General features: G+C 29.8%; 1 protein-coding gene and 1 pseudogene across 4 annotated transcripts in view; both read left to right on the top strand.

The window, feature by feature from the left end:
* The window catches only part of LOC132938018 (solute carrier family 12 member 6), a 279,069-nt gene that overhangs the window by 242,310 nt on the left and 17,595 nt on the right, over positions 1-19,164 (top strand). For all 4 annotated transcript variants that reach the window (XM_061004668.1, XM_061004669.1, XM_061004667.1 and 1 more), the window contains one exon: positions 18,733-18,809. In XM_061004668.1, coding sequence (XP_060860651.1) covers positions 18,733-18,809 — 77 coding nt within the window. The remainder of the gene's footprint in view (positions 1-18,732; positions 18,810-19,164) is intronic.
* On the top strand, positions 861-1,754 carry LOC132937945 (nucleosome assembly protein 1-like 1-A; annotated as a pseudogene).

Here is a 19,164-nt window from a genome sequence, read left to right as displayed (position 1 = left end):
TATAAAAGCCAACTTTTAACTAAATATAAAATATAAACAAAGGTATAATCAATAAAAATAATAGCTTATAAAGTTAAAAATTATAAATAAATAACTAATTATAAAATATTCAATGTAGTAAAAATTAATTTCTAATGCATAAGCTTGGACCATAGAAGTGTTAAATAATTATTATTATTTTAGTGAACTTCTACATTTTAAATGAAAGTAATTATGCAATTAACTTGAAATTATAAAGTTCTTATTTATTACACTATAGGTTACCTGCCTAGTCAAAAATATTAATATTTGCAACTCTGATGTTATAGTATTTTCATGTTTTCATGCTACAATGAAGTCTCAAAAGACATAAAAATTATTAATTCTGTTCTAAATTATTGTAATATATTCAACTTAAACAATTGTCTGTATACCGTGGAATATCATAAACAAATTATCGTTTTATATGATACTTCCTATTCCAAATGATATTATAATTAGAAGAATTTTCTTCTTTTATATTTCAGAAGTTTATGATCTTATAAAAATATACCAGTATTATCAAATAAATTTATAAATATGATAAATAAACACTTTTAAATTTTGAGAGGTATATTTTTTTATCAAAAAAATAATATTTACTATAATACCTATAGGTACATAAATATTATAACAAAGACAACATAAAATTCATTGTTTTAAATAAATAATATAACAATATAAACCTATTAGTTACACAAGTTGAGTTCTATTTGATTTGATTCTTCTATATTTTTCTGAAAGTAATAATAATATTTTTAGTAATCATAGTGCTACTGATAGATTGCCTGCGATTAATTGTAATATTTTGACAAAAGCCAATGAAATACGTCGTGTGAAAAATGATTATAGAAGACTATAACTTTGATGAATCTTCAATGGATTCCAACACTTTACTGCAGAAGAAACAAAAGATTAATACATTTGAAAATATTTCACTTCTAATAAAAAGTGGGATGCGTGCTTTAAAAAAACCTTATTGTAGCACAAGTTGAAGCTGAAGCAAAATTTAATGCTGAAGTTCATCTTCTTAAATGCAAATTTCAAAAAGAGTACGAGCCTTTTTTTAATAAACGAAGGGAATTAATTCAAAGAAATTATGAGCCTATCAAAGAAGAATACGGTTCATCTTCAGAGGAAGACGGTGTCGCTGAACTAGTTCGTAGATATGACAAACGATGGAAAATTGTACACGAAGCCAAAAAAGAAACAGTTGTGGGGATTCCGAACTTTTGGCTTAATTTCACGAAGAATTCATTAGTTCATACGCAGAAGGGTGAAATACAACCTCACGATGTACCAATGTACCAATACTCAGACATTTGACAGATAGCAGAGTTAATCGGTCGAAAAAATATATCGGGTATACCATGGAATTCTATTTCACACCCAACGAGTGGTTCACTAATAACGTATTCGTCGTTAAGAATGTACAAACATATTTGCACAAAATATTTTATAATAATGGGTATATTCTAATACCTCATAAAAAGAAAATCATATTCGTTAGAACAGGCTGTGAAATTCATTGGAATGGGGGAAAGAATGTCACAGAAACTGTTGAGGGTCCATCATTCTTCAATTTATTCTACACCTATGAATACATAACAAAGTCGAATATTTTTGGATATTTTAACCATGAGTACTGTGAAATGATGATTGCTAAGGCTATACAATATTATTTAGACCCTACAATCAATGATTATTTTTCTGACGATAACGAAGAGTCCGATTGATAACGCGTTATAATTTGCCTATGTCAAGGAAATAAGTTATATCACTTATATCCAAAACAAAGGTCCCACTCTGATGAATGTATATAGTACTATAAATAACTGTAAATTGCGTGTAAGATATACATAGTGAAATATTTATATGTGTTAAATAAAAGATTTAAAAAATAATTAAATATGAATTAAATGTTCAATCTTTTGCAATAACACGCACTTGTACTTAACCATCGTGCCAATGACTGTCTGTCACGTTATTTGTACACACCTGAGTACCTGACACAACTGCTTTCATCATAATTCATAGTTATTATGTGAAAAACCTGCAGCAGCACCACGTGACCGGTCAACCACTGATTGGTCCCGTGGGTGTGCGTTACAACCACGTTTTCAAACACTACTCAGCCGTGAACGGACTTACGGACGGAAACTCTTTTGTTCATACATCGGAACAACAGATAGGGTAACTGTCCACTTTTTTCCGGTTTCGTTTTTCCTTTTTTTTATTTCAACTTTTCTACGAACAGAGTCGTCACTTAACGATGACGCAAAAACTGTGACGGTTTACGTAAAAGGTACCTATAGTTTTATAACCGATATCGAATAATCGAAGCCCGTTGGTATAAATAGGAATTCATCGATTCCACCAGTACAGATACCTAGTCTTGAAACAACTAATAGAATCCATAAATTATGAATTGTAAGTTTAACGGAACCATGACAGTACCCATATGAAAATACATACTTTCTAAACAAAAATTCTAAATCGTAATTTCATCAATAATTTTTAACTAACATTATACATTATGTATACCAGATATCTATAGTTTTATTGGTTTAAGTGTACCAATTACTTAAGACTGAGAATTATTCAAATTGTTTAAAAATAATTTATAAAAAAATGTATATATTATTATTTATATTGTACTTACAATATTATATTGATTATTAAATTTTAATTTTAAATGTTCTAGAGTCTATAAATAAAATTTAATTTTTATATTATGATCAGTACCTGATATATTATTTTGTAGATACTTAATATATTATTATTATTTTTAACATTATGCATGTACATTTTGGATACACTTTATCTATTAATTATGTATATATTATGTACCTACCTATATAAGTGTGAGAATAATTCACAAAAATGTGAAACTTAAATATTATATTCAATCAAAATTACTTGCTTGAAACGTGTATAGAAAATTAACAATTGTATTATCTTTTATTAGCACATCTTAAAAAAAATGTTGTTAAATTTTAATTTAATTAGTTAATAAAGTTAAGGAGCAGCCACGATGGCCACAAGTAAAAATTGGTAGGTGATGCAATCAATGGGTTGTTTTAAAACTACCCACCTACATGTATTGGTGGAATCGATGCTATATTGGTGGAACTGACGGGCCCCCATATAAACCATAAATCATTTTATCTGTAAACGAGTGTCCTGAAGCCCCAGCTGCACACACTGCATGCGTCTGTTACATGCAAAAACACAATTTTAATTGGAATATTTGAGATGTTTAGTCCAATTTTGAATACGTCGTTTCCCAATTCAATTTCTGTAAGTACGTTTGGCACAAAATTCGTTTTTCCATTCTAAAACAAATGTATGAGAATTATGGTGTTTGCATTAATTGGTGACGACAAGTGGTGTATTTACGGTGGTGGGGAGGGGTGTCTAGCGTTGTATTATGACAATGCGTTACAATGACATTGTCTCTGAAATTTCGCGTATTTTAAACTTCATACTACTAAAACCACATAATCAGTACGAGTAATCGTCGTATATTCATAGATATATGTTTTTACATACTGGATCGGGGATGAGCAAACTCAAACTTAGCAAAGGGCTAGTTTTGAAAACTCCAAGTCACACAGACCAGATGTTGTATTCAAATGGCCTCTTTTGATAATATCCTTATAAAAGTACTAAAAACATACATGTTAAAACATAAAAACATAACACAGTTGGTAAGTTGCTTGCATTAGATAATCGTCCTCTTGGCCGATGGACATTGGCAGGGTTTGGCACTCACTTTCTCCTGCAACCGTGCGGAAACGATTTAACGATATCATCTCGCAATGTCACATAATATTATATATTATACTTGCAATGGTAATATAATTTATTTAAAATATTTTAATATACCCATATATTATACTAGCTGATCCCGTGCACTTCGTTGCCCGTTAAATGTATCAACTCTATATGACTCAAACTTTGTTCAATTCGCGTTATTTAATATTCGGTGTATGGTGTTCAAAATTTATCATAACTTTTCCGTTGGCCGGAATAAAAATTCTGATTCGCAGCAGTATATTATCAGGTAGGCAATCTACCTACGGTAGATCGCGGACCTCATGCTGTTTGTACGTTTAACCAATAGCAACCAATATATAATACACTGTTATTATTTTAATCTGCAACAATAAACTAAATATTATTTTATTATTTAGTTTATTTTTTCTAGACAGATGGCGCTACTGTTGTATTTTTACATCCAGATTTCCTACTTTTCCGGTAGATTTTTTCCTGAAATTTTCTTTCATATAAACCTTCTCCGTGAAATACTCTTTTGTTTAAAAAAAAAATCAAGAATATCTGATAAGTAGTTCCAGAGCTTGGCCTGTAGAGATATTTTCATTTCACATTTATATAGTTAGATAATATGATACAAATATATATATAAAATCGTAAACGAATATAATATTACTCGGACGAGTGCATTTCGGGGTTAATATTTATTATATTATAATAATAATATATATATATACCTTCTCGTACACAACGAGCCGGAAACGTGAGGATAGTAGTAATAATAATTGTTGTGTGTATAATCATATACCACATCATACATTTTATTACTATGGTTGGGACTAGGGTCGCTGTGATTTCCCACTGAGGGAACACAGAAAAACTGGAAAATGTGATGACTGCAGGCTCACTCGCCGTGTATTATAATAATGGTATCGTCATATTCGTATTAACCGTCACACGTGGACACAAAATCGCCGCGTATAGTGAGCCGATAAAATATATTATTATTATTAATCGATAAACAGTATAGGTGTGATGATAATTCGCGTACCACGAGCTCGACAGACGGACGGGCGGACAACAACAGGTGTGGATTGTTATTATAATATTATACTATTTACTATTATTATTATTATTATTATAAATGATAGTATTATTGTTGCTACGTCTGTCGTCGACCGGTGACCCCGCTTCGGAATTTCGACGAATTTTCACCGCAGACCACTTTCGGCGTCGTTCTTAGTGCATAGAGGAGGAGTGACCTTTATTTTATATTTTATATGTACGTCTAAACCGACACGATTCGTTTGGTCTCCGGCTGACGTGACGACCGTTCAACCCGCGGGGCTTACGCTTCCCAGTTTTCGCACGTTTCGCGTACCACACCGCACAAACCCGGCGAAGAGGTATATATTATAACGTCGGATCGTCTAGCTGCACATATTATTTTATAGGAAAACATATATATATATACTTTTTATCGGTTAAATGGACTTTGCTGCTCTGATAAATTGCACTGGCCGCCATGTAATATAATATATTATGTATCGCACGTGGCCGATTTATCAACCACATTGAACACAAAAGTTGTGGGTAAGCTGAGTACCAAAATAAAAAAATAAAAATACTGTTTATGCTACATGTAATATGGCGATTCTGGGCGATTCCGAATTTATAACGACTCTTATTTGTATTGAGACTATTGTCTAATATTATGTTCAACTCGTTTGAGAGTAAAACGATTAAAAATAAGTAATAACTTATAAAGTAAATCGCTGTTAAAAAAAATCATAGTTAATTATGAATTATTAATTATAATATCATGTTATGCAGTACCATTCGATATATTATTATCTAGATACTATCCGGTATCCATATTATATCGTAATATATTGTTTCATTAAAATACCAAGTTTAAAAGTCACGTCTTATAATCTTAATTACAACCATAGGTACTATTGTATTATTCGGTGACGTTGTTTAGACCACGTGCGGGGGTATTATATACGTTCGTATCTTTGGAAAATCCGTGTTATGGAAATTTGCATGGCGACTGTATTAGCTCCACAGTTATTAAACTTTATGCAATTATTATTATTTTCATTCGAATCAGAAAATTGAATATATTATAATCTAATGCCCCTGTACCGCATCGTTTAACATAGGTAAAGTTGTTAATCTTTTGTTATGTTTCATGAGTATCTTGTAATATTACAGTTACCACATTCAAAATGTCCTGCATTTGCGTGTAGAAAAGGCACCGCTGACATTATAAGTATACCAATTATTTCATAACATACAAAATATTCAATACTATACGCAATATTATACTAATTTAGTAATATTTTAAATATTTTAAACTCTGATATTTCAGACTTATTCCTGGTTGCATAAACAATCACTTAACATTTAACGAATTAATAGTGAGCTTAATGGTCCTTTAACATGATTTAGTGGTCCATAATTGGTCCATTAAATTGTATGGAACCATTAAATTAATACATTTTTCACGCAAGCCGATAACAGTTTGTTTAACAATTATTAATAAGAGTTCTAATTAAATTTTAAAATAGGGAAAAATAGTAACCACTCTCCTGGTAGGTACAGTAGTCAGTAGGTGTCGAGTGTATCTCATTACTCATCAGTCATTATCGAGTAAAGGTCTCCACACACTGCAGCGGTGGTGGTGAATTGCTGCAGGACACATTTCACCGCTCACCACGGCGGTAAAGCCAAGACAATAGAATTTAGCGCCACCGCCCCAGTGTGTGGGGACCTTAAGTCACTACAATGTACAAATGTGTTAAATTGAATTCAATGATAAATTTTTTTTTTTTTTTTTTTTTTTTTTTTTATTGGGTAACCCGCGGCAACATAGGCCATTGGGTGAATAATGATAAATTATTCCATATAAAAAACGATTCTGAGCAAAGATGGTGTGGCAGGCTATATTTCATGTTTTTTTGATATCGTTAAGGTAATTTTTTTTATAGTATAAGAGACAAGTCTTACGGTAGGTTAGTTTAATATTATTTGCCAAAAACATTGCATTTATTTTAACAGTATAGTAGTTATATTAAATTATATGTATATACAATTTATTATTGTTATTCACTTTTGAGTAAAAGAAAAAAAAACCATTGTAAAATCAATACATTAAGTCTAACATTATTTTTTTACAATGCTTAAGGTTTTATCATTATTAGTAATTAATACATCGTACATACGAAATATTCTTTTTTTATGTTTGCGTGCATTAAACAAAATGTATAAAAGCATTAAACGTTTTATAATTTATTATATCTATGCACTTAGATTTAAAAAGTGTTTCATTACTGTAAAATAACCAGCCACTAACTAACTAATGGGGTTATTTTTATCGTGCCAAAAAACCTATGTTTACTTTTAAGTTAGTAGTACATACTACACTACTATTCTCTAATAAATATGCGTGAGTGCCATTGCAGATAGGTATCTAAAAAAATTAAATTAACTTTAGAAGTTATATTTGTTATAAAGTATATGAAAATCGTATAGATGTATTAATAATTTATTAAAATTATTTTTATATTTAGGTAATATTGTTCTACAGTTTTCTTATAATCTAAAATTTATGTTACGTATTGAACAATGTAGATAATATTATTTAACTGTTTAACAATAAGGACTGAATCTTAAAGTAAAATCTGTGTCATTCTACTTTTGTTTTTGATTCTAACCTCGGAACATTGCCAACATGTGTTGAGTTTTAAGACGCTGACAATGAATAATATATAAGGCTATCTCTATATATAACATGCTTGAACGTCAATTGTTATTTAAACTCTATAATATCATGTTAAATAGTCATTTCATAATTCATACTTTCGTAGTACATTAAACTATCATCATAAATAATTAATATTTCATTTTTTTTTTTTTTTAACATCAGAAGGTACTTATTATGATAGCATAGTACATAGTAAGCACATTCTGAAATGGTATATTTAAACACAAATCTTATGTGTAAGTGACTAATAGCAAAAAAAATTCTTTATTTTTATATGTATATTTGACATAGGTAAATTCACTATTTCAATAATATTTCTTTGTTTTACCATAAACTTATAATTGCTCAGTAAGTTATACTGTTATAATACTGCGTATCTTTTAATAGGTACCTACATATATTATCGCCGTCAAACACAATTAACTCTTTCCTTTTACTCGCCTCACAATTTGATTTTGGTCTTATTAAAATAATAGCTCGATATTTATGCTTACATAGTAACCTTAATGAATTGTTTCCGTTGCTTTTTGATTGGATTGTTTAAACATTCTATTAATAATAAGGCATTATGATACCTAATGTGAGGTTGGCTAAACAAAATTTAATGTGACTAGTGACTACCTATATGTATACCTATATATTGTATATAAACTGATTATTGGGTCGCTTATCATTATAAAACAATTTGAGATACATTAACAAAATAATACAATAAAAAACCATATAATATATATTTTAAAAATCAATTAGTTTATGTGTGAAAATATCAAATAACAGTTGTCGGTTACACAGTGGTTTTCTAATTGTATTTATTTGTACTACATTTTAAGTTAATTTTACTTAATTTATTATTATTTATTACATCTTTATTCTTTCTCAAATAAGATATTTAATTGAAAATTAAATGGAAAACAGTTTTACTTTATTACTTAGAACTAATAATTGCAATAAAATTATTTTTTTGTAGATTAATACATATAATATTGGGATATTAAAAATTTTTTTATTTGTTTATAATCAAAATTAATAATTTAATATTTTAATATTTTAAAAATATTGTCAGTATATTATAATAACTACTTGCCAGCTGTTTTTATTTCCAACATCACAGTTGTATCTGATTAGTAGGACATTTCAGTGGATGCGATGTACCGGTTTAAGGGTGACAGATATATATGATAAGAAAAACGTACGAGACAATAGAAAATAATTAATTTTTTGCTAACTAAGTTATAACTTTGATGAAGAAGGGAGACCAAACGCGCTTTGAACAAACAGTCGTCCCTTTAACAATCGTTGAATAATTCATTCAACGCGGGAAGGCTGGCGAATTAAGGATTAATTAAGGGACTTTTTTGAATTTCTCTTTTCCATAGTTGTTTCATTTATACAAAAAAATTTCATAAAGAACTTGAGACAGGTAAAAGGCGAAGACGAGGAAGACAGAAAACGTTATAGGGACTGGTGTCATAATGGCGATCTCGTAAAATATTCAACCCGCCAGCGGTTAAGTTATTATTTGTCTTTCATCACGAACACAAAATAATAACACTGAGCTAACTTTTTTAGAATAACAAAGCCTAGTTAACTTACCATTGTATATTTTTTGGTTTTATTTTAAATGAAAATACCGTATGCATTACATAGTATGTTTTAAAGTTGCCCTCGAGGACTTATGTAATTTGCATCACATAAAGTGGGGAAATGCCATTTGCCTCTTTATAGAATAAATGAATTTTATGGTGAGGTACCTACCTACGTTCTTAGGCAGAGTCTCAATAACCATCAGTGTGAACAAGACCGCCGCTCGGTCAAGAGTCCCTATTTTATTATACATTTAATAGATTCACGAACGAATTTCAAGCTTAAGCATAGAAACATTAATCTGATATACCTATACCTACTTTATTTAAGATAAGAGTGTATTGCCTAGTCCATCCTTATAGACACTATAAACGTCTTGAAACAAAAATCCCTAATTATCATATTATATACTGTTCTAGAAATATGGTTCTTTCGGATAACAAGAGTCGACCAAATCGTTTAATGTATCGGTTGCCATTGAAATATATTTTTAAAATATATTAACAACATAATCGTGTTGACTGTTAAATTATGTAGAGTAATAAATGTAACTGTTCTGTAGAAATTAACAGAAATTGATGGGGTTGAAATGTTCGGGTACTATCGTATGCCAATACCTACATTATAACATTATGTTATTCAAACAAGTTAAAAAATCAAATTTTAGCGCGATAAGACACATGTATTTATATTTTATTTGTTTTATAATTTGTCTAGATCTTAACTACGGTATATTCTTCTAAACGAGCCAATTCAATCTCGTGGATCTTTGGGATCGGTCCACCAAACACACATGATCTGCATACGAGTAGTACTTACATTCCCGAGGAACGATAGTTGTTTTTTCTCGATAAACCGTTTCAAATGAATGCTTACGTCTCGACTCTCGAAGCCCCGTTCCCGATGACGGGCTTCACGCATTCGTCGGTGATTCGACCCCGAGATTTTTAAACAAGTACACAACGCGTTCATCCAGCACACCGATAGTTACCCGGGTTTCTGCAAGACCCTTTTTGTTTAATGGAACAAGAAAAAAAAAATAAATAACCAAAAAAAAGTAATAAATCTATTGAATGGAAGCCCTTGATGTTTAAACACAACGAAAGAGGATTGGAGAAGGGCGTTCATATGAGCTACTGTTATTTACGATCCTGGAACCCCGTAGATTTTCCGACGTGTCCCAAAAAAAAACGTTTTATTTCATGGTCGCTTAGGAAAAAAAAAATACTCAAAAAACTTTCTTTATAGAAAAATGTACAACTCATATTGTATACACCTACCATATAGAAACATACATAAACAGTTAACACGCAGTTGAAAAATTTTTTATAGTATAGACCATATAGGGTATAAAAAAAACGTCAACTGCCGTTAGATTAGATATTTAAACAATAATTAGTACCTATACATTTTAAGGGGATGCGATGAAATTAATTACCTAGCTACACTTTATATTCTGACTGAACGCTAAAGAGTGTATGACTATATTGTTTTGATGTAAATCGTTTTTTTATTATAATTATTGTTGTCTCATTCTATGAACAATTTCGAATAGAATGAGTTTTCAAAACATTTCATAAAAAACCCTTTCAGATCGAAAAATATTTATAGATTATGTAATTATTTTCTAAGCCCAATAAAAATTACTGACAGCCATATACATCAAAGTTATGTCAGCAAGCAGCAAGCGTTTTAAACAAGTTATATTCATAATTATTTTTTTATTTTTGTGGCATCATTACAATCAATGGATTTACTTAAATATCACATCATTATATAATAATATATCCAGTGTCGAAGTGATTGAAGTGGTCTACATCTGGTTTGTTTTAATTCGTATCCAACGAAATAATTTTAATATGATGCTGTACCTATTTACAATACCTGCAAATAATTATGTTACGAAACTGCAGATGTTCTAAACATAAATTACATAATTAAAACAGGGTTTACTTTTTTATATAATACATAAGATTGTATGATTATACTAATTTAAAACCGAGAAAAAGTAAAATATTGCAAACATTTTCTTTATTACAAAGAGTCTTTATACTATTATACATAGTAGTTGTCCTTTCATATGTAATAAGCGCATTAAAATTATTGATTTTTCCGTTGAGATGCGTATAACCACAAATTGGATATTTCGAGGTTTACTTTAAAGGTCAGTCTAATTAACTATGCATTAAAAGTTACACATTCAAATTTTTGATGGAAATACAATAAAACAATGAACAGCGATGATTTTTTATTTAACATATTGATCTTTTAATACAATGAAATAGCATGTGTATAATATAATATAATTTTAGAAAAAGTTATTTTTTTTTAATATTGCAAGTGTTTTATTTTATATTAAACTTTAGATACGACAAGAATTAAATCAAGAAATTTAACATTAAAATAAGTACAAAATTTATCGAAAAAAACTGTTCCTATTCAAATAGATTTTAATGTAATACATTATAAAATCTAAACTTTAAAAGTTGAATATTTATAACGTATAATAATCCTAAAAAGAAATACTATAATATCGTCGATATACGACGTACAAATTACTTGCTAATCATTGAGAACTGAACGTAAATTAAAAATTTAGAACATGGCAGCTAGCTTAACAGTTAACGGACCTGTATAATACGCGTAGGTTAATAATAATATTCACTACCATAACAGACCTGAACTGATATACAAAAACCAAATATAAGGGAGTTAGCTGAAGGAAAAAGGGTTGGAGCTAGAAATTATTTGGGTAAAGACAAATGGAGGAATAATTTAAAAAAATTGGTTAACTTCCACTATGAAATTGAGCTAGAGGATGGACAGATTTGGAGACGACACATTGACCAACTAAGAGATATCAAATAATTATTTTAAAATAAATGTGCCTAATATATTAAATTAGTACTAAAATAAGCAATAGTTAAAGCTTAAGGGAGAAGAGTATTATGTGGACTCACTGTGAATATTGTTATCATATATCCTAGTATTATCATTATTATATAATTCGCTATCGAACGCTTTTTCCATTCTTTATTGCTCTATTATTCTTTCATAATATGTTAATTTAATTAATACATTACTTCAATATTCATAATAAAGAATATCCTTACAGTATTATGCTTTTATATGTAATTAAATAAAACTTACCACAACAAACTACAGCAAATTTATCTTACAACCTTTACTAACAGCACTACGATCTGGGAAATTGCTAAGGAAACAGTATAGTTTTGGTATTAATCAAACCAAGTTCTCATTACAAATCAACTGCATTATGAGGGGAATTAGGGTAGTAATACCAAATATATTTAGAAAAACTATACTTGGAGAGTTACGCACAGCACATTTTGGAACTAATAAAATGAGAATACAAAAATTAATCTAAGCCAAGCCTTCTTACACTTGCGTGTACATGTTTCAGACAGACATATATTAACGCTCAATACACATAAGGATTTATATGAATGTACTAGACTAATGTCCGGTGTAACGTCTGCACCCGCTATATGGCAAAGAGAAATTGAACAAATTTTAATAGGTATACCTGGAGTAACGGTAGGTGTAAGTAGACTCGGCTTAGATCATTTTTTGTAAATTTGTCACTACCTGCTACATTAGAAAATAGTTTATTTACAGTTAGTAATGGGTAATTATCCACTAACAAAAATGTATTTATTGTGGTTTTAAAATCCTCACATAGTCTTATTTTACCATTAGGTTTAACAATTGGGACAACAGGGACAATTTTTCATTGCCCTCAATGATTGTTTTAAGGTTTGTACATATCTTTCAGTTAAACCGTTAGTAGCTGGACGGTGCAGTGCGTTTATGCTTAATACCATTTTGTCTTAAGAAAAGTGAAAAATCATGTGCAGTAAATTGTGTTCCATTATCTGACACTAATATAGAACAAATTCCAAAACGTGCAAATAGTGAACGTAAAATAATAATTGTTTTGTTAGTGGTAATCTGTTTCGTGGGAAATACTTCAGGCCATTTTTTAAATGCATCAACTATAACTAAATAATACAATATATTATTTACTGGTTATTTAGCATAGCCTATATGGATTCTTTCAAATAGTTCTATTGGTTCCTCCCACTGATGTACCGATACCTATTATATGGGTTATTCATTATTTTGTTGCATTCAGTACAACTTAGCTACTTCAACAATATCAAGGTCCAATACCTGGCCACCAACAATAACGCATAGCTAATGCCTTAATTTTATTAACTCCAAAATGTGCTGTGTGTAACTCTCCAAGTATAGTTTTTCTAAATATATTTGGTATAACTACCCTAATTCCCCTCATAATGCAGTTGATTTGTAATGAGAACTCGGTTTTATCAATACCAAAACTATACTCTTTCCTTAGCAATTTCCCAGATCGTAGTGCTTTTAGTAAAGGTTGTAAGGTTTCATAAGATACCAGGCGGAATGAAACACCTCCACAAGGTTACAGCAGCGGCAACAAAATGGCTAACCAATCTGGACATTAGAATCTAAAACTATACTAATAATATTCCTACTCACCATCAATTATTCGTATATATTTTATATTATTCTATCTTATTTCTTTTATTTATTTAACTAATTACTACTATTTTATGTTTCTACATCTTATCAAAATTTTATATTTCTTATTGTAATATTTGTTGTTGCTATAGTAACTAATTTTAATACTGTTAGTGTTGGATTAAACCATACGAGAAATATAATAATGATATAATGTGGTGGGTTCGGACTGACGGAGGTAAAAATGTTGCATTTATAACATAGCTATAGATTAATAATTAATTTTAACCTTCAGTAAGGCATTTATAATCTAATTGACCACGCTTTCTATAATCCATCCTTGGCGAGTATAAAATTCCAAGGTACCAATGATAATAATAATAATAGTATATAATATTGTAGTTTTGTACATGCCTATACGGTGTAGGCGGTTGTAAGCAAATAGTTGTAGTACACTATATATATAGTACTAAACAGTATACAATTTGTGTAAACTGACACAATACCGAATTCCTAGACCGCAGAGAATCCCAACAATAAAACGTCAAATTTTTCAATTATAATTTTATGGAAAGATAAGGGGAAATACGGGAAAACGTGAACAGCATTTTAAATATTTATTACATCCCTTGTATATACGTATACAGTCAAATCCGTTTAATTGGGACACATCGGGCGGTGACCTATTTGTCCCCATTATCCAGACTGTCCCGATTAACCGAAGAATTGTACATACAATACATTCATTCGGGACTATCATTAATGTCCCCATTAAGCAGGTGTGCCCTTTAAGTGGTGTCCCGAATAAGCGGATTCTACTGTATATAAAATAATAGAGTATATTATTCTGTTTGAAAAACATTGTTTTTACTCTGTGTAAATCACCACTAGTACCTACTATTACCTTCCGAGTGATTGTACACGAGAAAAACAAGTCGAACGAATATGTTATTTAATTTTGTTTATATACATATATTACATATATTGTACGTTCGTGTATTACCGAAAGTCGAAGACACGACAAACATTGGGCTCTCTAAGTCTCAAATTACCATCGAGGGACGTTGCATAATTTATTCGTACGTCGTTTACCTGTATGCCTATAGTAATATAATATCAAACTCGCACCGTCGTCGTGCAAACGATTTCGGTCGTGCCACCGCCACACTCGATAATAATTAACCACCCCGCACAGACTTCGATTTCTGGCTCGGTATGCGGTATAATAATAATAATAACAACAACAACAACAACAATAATAATGATAATAATAATAATAATAATAATAATAATGATGATAATAATAATAATAAATGTGCATATATATGTATACGCATACACATGTACTATATATATTATGTATATTGTATTTTGTATAATTTATATGAACTACTATAAAATATGAATACACCGTCGTCGTCATTAACGGCTATAATAAATTTCAAAAGCGCGTGAACGTCAGTGCACCGGTGAATATAATATATTGGGGGCGACTGAGAGAGTAACGGGGATCCCTGAAGCTTTTTATTTTTTAATAATATATTTATGAATTCCATTCGCCTCTACGTACCCATCCGACGGCTGGTTGTTTGGAGTTGTGCTGAACTCCCCCAAGCATTGGATATTATGTTTTCTCACATTTTCGGGTAGTTTTTATTTTATTTATTTTTTTTGATATTTTATCACTTCCCGCGTGTCTACCCTCTGTCGATTGAACATAATTATAATAAGTGGGCCTAGGGATTTATACTCATTTCGCGCGTTATTTCGTAATATTTGTTTATAAGTCTAATATTAATATTAATGTATTTTTCGTGTCTGTTGCCGACACAAACGAATGGAATATTGCACGTCATAGATCCCACCCATCCACCGATGTATCCCACCAAGCGGAGCTCGTTGCGACAAGGATTACTGATGGTAATCGGTGATCCGTGATTGCGTGGTAGGGGGGGGGGCGTGGAACACGTATACCACAAACCTGACCACGATTTCGTCGATATGCGGTAGCGACAATACTTGTGACGCCCACTCCCGGCTGCCAGTCATCGAGAGACGATCATACAGTCGTCCGATCCGAGCTGAGCATTGTTTATTATTATTATAATTTATAACCGACATACGAAACTTCCAAGTTCTCGTCTCGTTTTACAAGCGAAAGAAAACCAAACGTATGATAGAGCTGGCTGTTGCCGATATAGAGAAGATGTGCGTGATTTATACAAACGTCCATGTGGGCGATGGGTATGGTTTTTAAAAATACGAACAGTTATTTGTACGATGTACAATCATTCATATTTCCTGATATTTTTTTCGAATACTGCTGTTATAATTTATATACAACCACGATGAAGTTGGCGGAAGAGGCTGTATATGAGTGGGCGACCACGCCTCAACTCATCCAAGGGTTAGGAATACACATCTATACTTTTTTTGAGTGTCACTTTGAATCACGTGTATAATCATAGTTCTAAATGTGACAAATGATTAGTGTGTAATAATAATTGGACCAGACAGTTTACGGCGGGCACTGCGAGACTGAAACGCTTGAATCTGACGGTTTTTTTTTTTAAAGTTGGCCAATTGCAGGAGTGTAAGTAGGTATAGGTACAACGAAACCACGTCCGTGTATTCCAAGGACGAAACAATATGAATACTGATCGCATTTCACGTTTACGACGACGTGTTTAATTAGTATAATTTCAAAATTAATATCATCGCGCTAACGAAAGAAAATTAATTAAATCATTGCCAATAATGCTTAGCGATTGATCAACATAGTTCGACGAAATACTGAACAAGGGCAATTAAAATATATTTACACACACTCAGTACCATAAAATCGTTATAGTTCCTGCTGTTGACATCGCATTTGTACCGACTATAATAACCGTCAGAAATATTATTTCGTAAACTCATGATGTAATGATTTATCCTTATACTTTGGTGTATTAATAATAAAGCTATATGTAATAAAATGTTAATGCTCAAGTGCGTAGGTACACCATTAAAATTGTCAATTTTAGATAATTGGTATATACCTTCATAAAAATGTGTGTTTGTAGGAAACATGTACGTACTTGGATATTTCCATTAAAAAATATTACATATATAGTCTCATTGGTAGGTTATTACTTATGCCTAACCATCGTTTTTAAAATAATGTGCCTAATTGAATGCTACAATATCACAATACAACATTATGTAGTAAAAAAAACGAAAATTTTGATAATTCATCAAAAAATAAACATACAGTAACGGAAATACTTGATATATTACCAAGGGCAAGCAATTGGAACCATACCATATTATTTCTTTAATTAAAGAATCGTTTATACTTTACTTTCATATGAGTCTATTGTTTCAATTATTGTATTAACCTCTATCATCATAAATATAAATGTATTAACATTATTCTGAACTACAGACAAAATATCATTTAATGAATTATTTTGATATAATAATTTTAGTTGAAAAGTTTATATTAAATATTTAAATTAATTAGAATTTATGATTAATTATTGACGCGTTTGTCGTAATGACAAAACTTTTGGAACAATTTATTTTGTTTGTAAGTTTTTAAACAGATATTTTTATTGCTTGGAAACTAAATGATTTTACATAATTTATAGTGTATTTTAATTTACTATAATGAGTATTTAATGTGTTTATTTTACACATTAAACTCTTTATTTAACTACATTTTACTACTACTTGCTTTATTATTTTAATAATTTTAAGTCGCAAGGCTTAATTGAAACAAATAATTGTATTAACATTAAACATTTTCTTAATAATACATACAATTATATATTGTTTTTTTTACGCATCAAAAATCAATCAATGGCTATAAACCAAAACACTTTTTAAATTTAAGTATTTAACACAATATTATATATATGATTAATGATTACATATTTTACTCATTTGATATTTGAATGTGTAATGTGTAAATACTTACTCGCCATAGGGTTATTGCTTGAATATTTTTAAATCCTTTTCTCGTTGTTTTGTTTTATTGTTTATTATTATTTTTTATTTATCCATTTGATAATCAGCCGACAGTAATCGGTGTTTTTATGTGAATTGTGGTAGGGAAAAGTTACAATAAAAATAAATACAAATAAAAAATGTAAAAGCCTTTTTTGTCTCTAGTTTAAAAAAACCGTTTGTTACATTTTTATTGAAGTGCAAATCAATAGAACCGCTTCCACTATCCTTCACTCCCTAACCACAATAACGGGCATTACAAAAATGGGTCAGGGCGCAAATGAAGATTTCCCAGCTCTCACTTGAATGCCTTAAATCGATGGACCGTGGGTGTTGTATTTTGTTTGCTAGTTGATAAATAAATTGTAGTTCGTACAATGTACATTTTTTAAAAACATATTTCCAGCACTTATCATATAATTTTGTAAATCCTAACTTTACACCAATCATATACAAATCGTATAGTCTTCTAATATTGATATTTTAAAGGTCATATAGTTAAATCCAGCACATCAGTACATAAAACAGTTACTTTTTTTATTATTTATTTATAAAGATATCTTACAATCTGTTAACTAAAGCAATAGGTAAATTTGATACATGGGTAAAAATAAAAGCTTCATATGAATGATTTGTGGAGAAAGCTGTAATTCACTAACGGCAATTCAGAATTTAGTAAAATATTTCAACATTTTTTTTTGATTTCTCATAATTTTCAGCATAGAATATTATATTATAGTAGCTGTGTTATGATTTCATTTAAATATTCAACATTGTTTTATTACTAAAACAACATTTTAACTGTTTACATCATAAAAAGCTGTTATACATTATTTGTGCATAATATTACCATGTTATTCTTATACGACTAGCAGCTATTATTATAATATTGTATTTGTTAAAAGTTGTATTTAAATATTTTAATGTTCTAAATACATTTTGAAACCATAAAATAAATTCCTTGATACAATATAAACCATATTTTATACCAATTTTTATAAAAAGTGTTTGTTATTTTACTTTTCCAAATACATATTCCATAAAAATAATAACGAAAATACTTTTATTTACAGGTGATGTTAAAGATGAAACGTACTCGTCCGAAAATAACAGAAACTCTGGATATGAAACGAATTTATACCTCTATTCTGTAAGTATTACTGTGAGATATAAAATATTCAAGTAAAAAACATAAATTTAAATTATACCTCTTTTTTGAACAATCGGAAGGAAAAAAAAATTCTAGTAGTTTACCAGTACCAAAACTGATAATATAACTGTTGGAAGTTTTCCAAAAGAAATTAATTAGCTTTTAAATGGGGCATTGTTTGAAACAAGGCTAAAACGCCAAATTGTATACGTTCCAATAAATATAAAAAAAAATACAATCAAACCAGTGGATTGAATAAACATAACTTTTTCTTGTGGAAATCGATAAAGTTATTAAAACTTCTTTAAATTTATTTAGAAATAGAAGAAAAAACATAAAATTGATTTAAACAAGT

The sequence above is a fragment of the Metopolophium dirhodum genome, chromosome 2, assembly GCF_019925205.1.
Source record: "Metopolophium dirhodum isolate CAU chromosome 2, ASM1992520v1, whole genome shotgun sequence".
NCBI classification, from domain to species: Eukaryota; Metazoa; Arthropoda; class Insecta; order Hemiptera; family Aphididae; genus Metopolophium; species Metopolophium dirhodum.
The sequence above is the reverse complement of the archived record's forward strand: the minus strand, read 5'-3'. Positions and strand labels throughout refer to the sequence as shown.